Source organism: Priapulus caudatus, unplaced genomic scaffold (assembly GCF_000485595.1).
Source record: "Priapulus caudatus unplaced genomic scaffold, Priapulus_caudatus-5.0.1 Scaffold2146, whole genome shotgun sequence".
In the NCBI taxonomy this organism is placed as follows: Eukaryota; Metazoa; Priapulida; class Priapulimorpha; order Priapulimorphida; family Priapulidae; genus Priapulus; species Priapulus caudatus.
In genome coordinates this window covers 49309-50836 of record NW_014579207.1, presented here as the reverse complement: position 1 = coordinate 50836, position 1528 = coordinate 49309, and the positions used below count along the sequence as shown (strand labels likewise).

The 1528-nt window shown below is 45.2% G+C and overlaps 1 protein-coding gene across 1 annotated transcript in view; it reads left to right on the top strand.

The window, feature by feature from the left end:
- Positions 1 to 224: 224 nt before the first annotated feature.
- Positions 225 to 1528, top strand: part of LOC106818293 (cell wall protein DAN4-like) — a gene marked incomplete at its 5' end in the record, with an annotated part of 7508 nt that continues 6204 nt past the window's right edge. The window contains 2 exon segments of the mRNA XM_014823015.1: positions 225 to 364; positions 1024 to 1381. Coding sequence (XP_014678501.1) covers positions 1057 to 1381 — 325 coding nt within the window.

Sequence of the window (1528 nt, the reverse complement as noted above, 5' to 3'; positions counted from 1 at the left end):
GGAGGAGGAGAAGGAGGAGGAGGAGGAGGAAGAAGAAGGGGAGGAAGGAGAAGGAGGAGGAGGAGGAGAAGGAGGAGGAGGAGAAGGAAGGAGAATGAGGAGAAGGAGAAGAACGAGGAGGGAAGAAGGAAGAGGAGGAAGGGGAGAAAGGAGAAGGATGAGGAGAAGGAGGAGGAGGATGGTTGGGGTGACGAGGATTTTATTCTCACCCTATTCTCCCACAGGAAAGATACAAAGAGGAAAGGGAGCTGCAAAGAGAGCCGAAAACTATCAGAAGAATCTCATAAAGATCGGCAAGCACAACCAACGCTACAAGAAGAAGGAGGAGACGTACTACCTTAGTATTAACGTCGATGCTGACCTGGTACTTATTTAATTCACCGTTGTATTTCTGTATATTGTAGAAATAATTGGGGTTTAACCCTTCTAGAAGACGTATCAGACATTTATCTACTTGTGAATCGCTTCTCTAACGTTGAGTGAGCAAGGTTTGTCAGTTGAGAGCGAGTATTTATGATGAATTATTATTATGAATAATTTATAATGAGTTATTATAATGAAGACGTGTATTTTACATATGTGTGCATTTAGGCGTCTTTTTATGCTTATTTTTGACGTACGCTTACAATTTAAACTTGTATTTGCGCTTACACGTACGTGTACATTCCAACCTGCGTGTAAGGGTCAGTCAGGGTAACCCACAACAGCGTCTTTTATCGATAGATGTCCGTTCTATAGAGGTGATCTTACTGTGTAACTACCATTCAAGGGGGACGCACAAGAAGTGTCCTTTATAGACAGGTGTCAGTTATATACAGGTGTCCGTTATATAAGGGGTGGTCTCACTGTGTACGCGTCACCGAAGTAATCTCCAATAGTGTCTTTTACAGACACCTGTCCGTTCTATGGAGGTGGTCTCACTAACTAATCATCATACTGATCCAGCGACTGGTTTGACTCAAAACACGTATTTTATTTCATCTTCTCATCGTGTCATAACAATGTCAATGCGCATGCTCACAGGACGACGACGAGTACACCAACAATCGGCTGGGCATGAAGAAGCCATCTCCGGGCAAGGGAGGCCGCGGCGGAATACCGCCTCCAAAACACTTCCCCGGATTCGATGACGTCACCGATCGCGGCGCCACCAACTACGTCGAAACAACGACACCTAGCGGCGGAAGGGGACACTGGCCGAAAGACTTTAGCTTTGGGAAGCCGGCAGGTGGAGACGGAGGCTTGAATGCGGGGAGAGAGGGAAAGAGGAGGAGGAAGAGGCAGATGCAGGGATGCCCGGCGAAAGCTAGCGGGTCGATTAGATACTGCTGGGATACGACGTGCCTGCCTCCCACGCGTGACCAGGTAGGCTGCACCTATATAGCATTATATATCTCATAACTAAGCATGTAATTAATCAAACATAACATTATTAAAAGGAGAGTTTACTCTAGGTTCTAGGGTTATTTTCAGCTAATTTAGGTTATAATTACGCTAAAAAAAAAGTTTCATGGTTTAATCACCATTA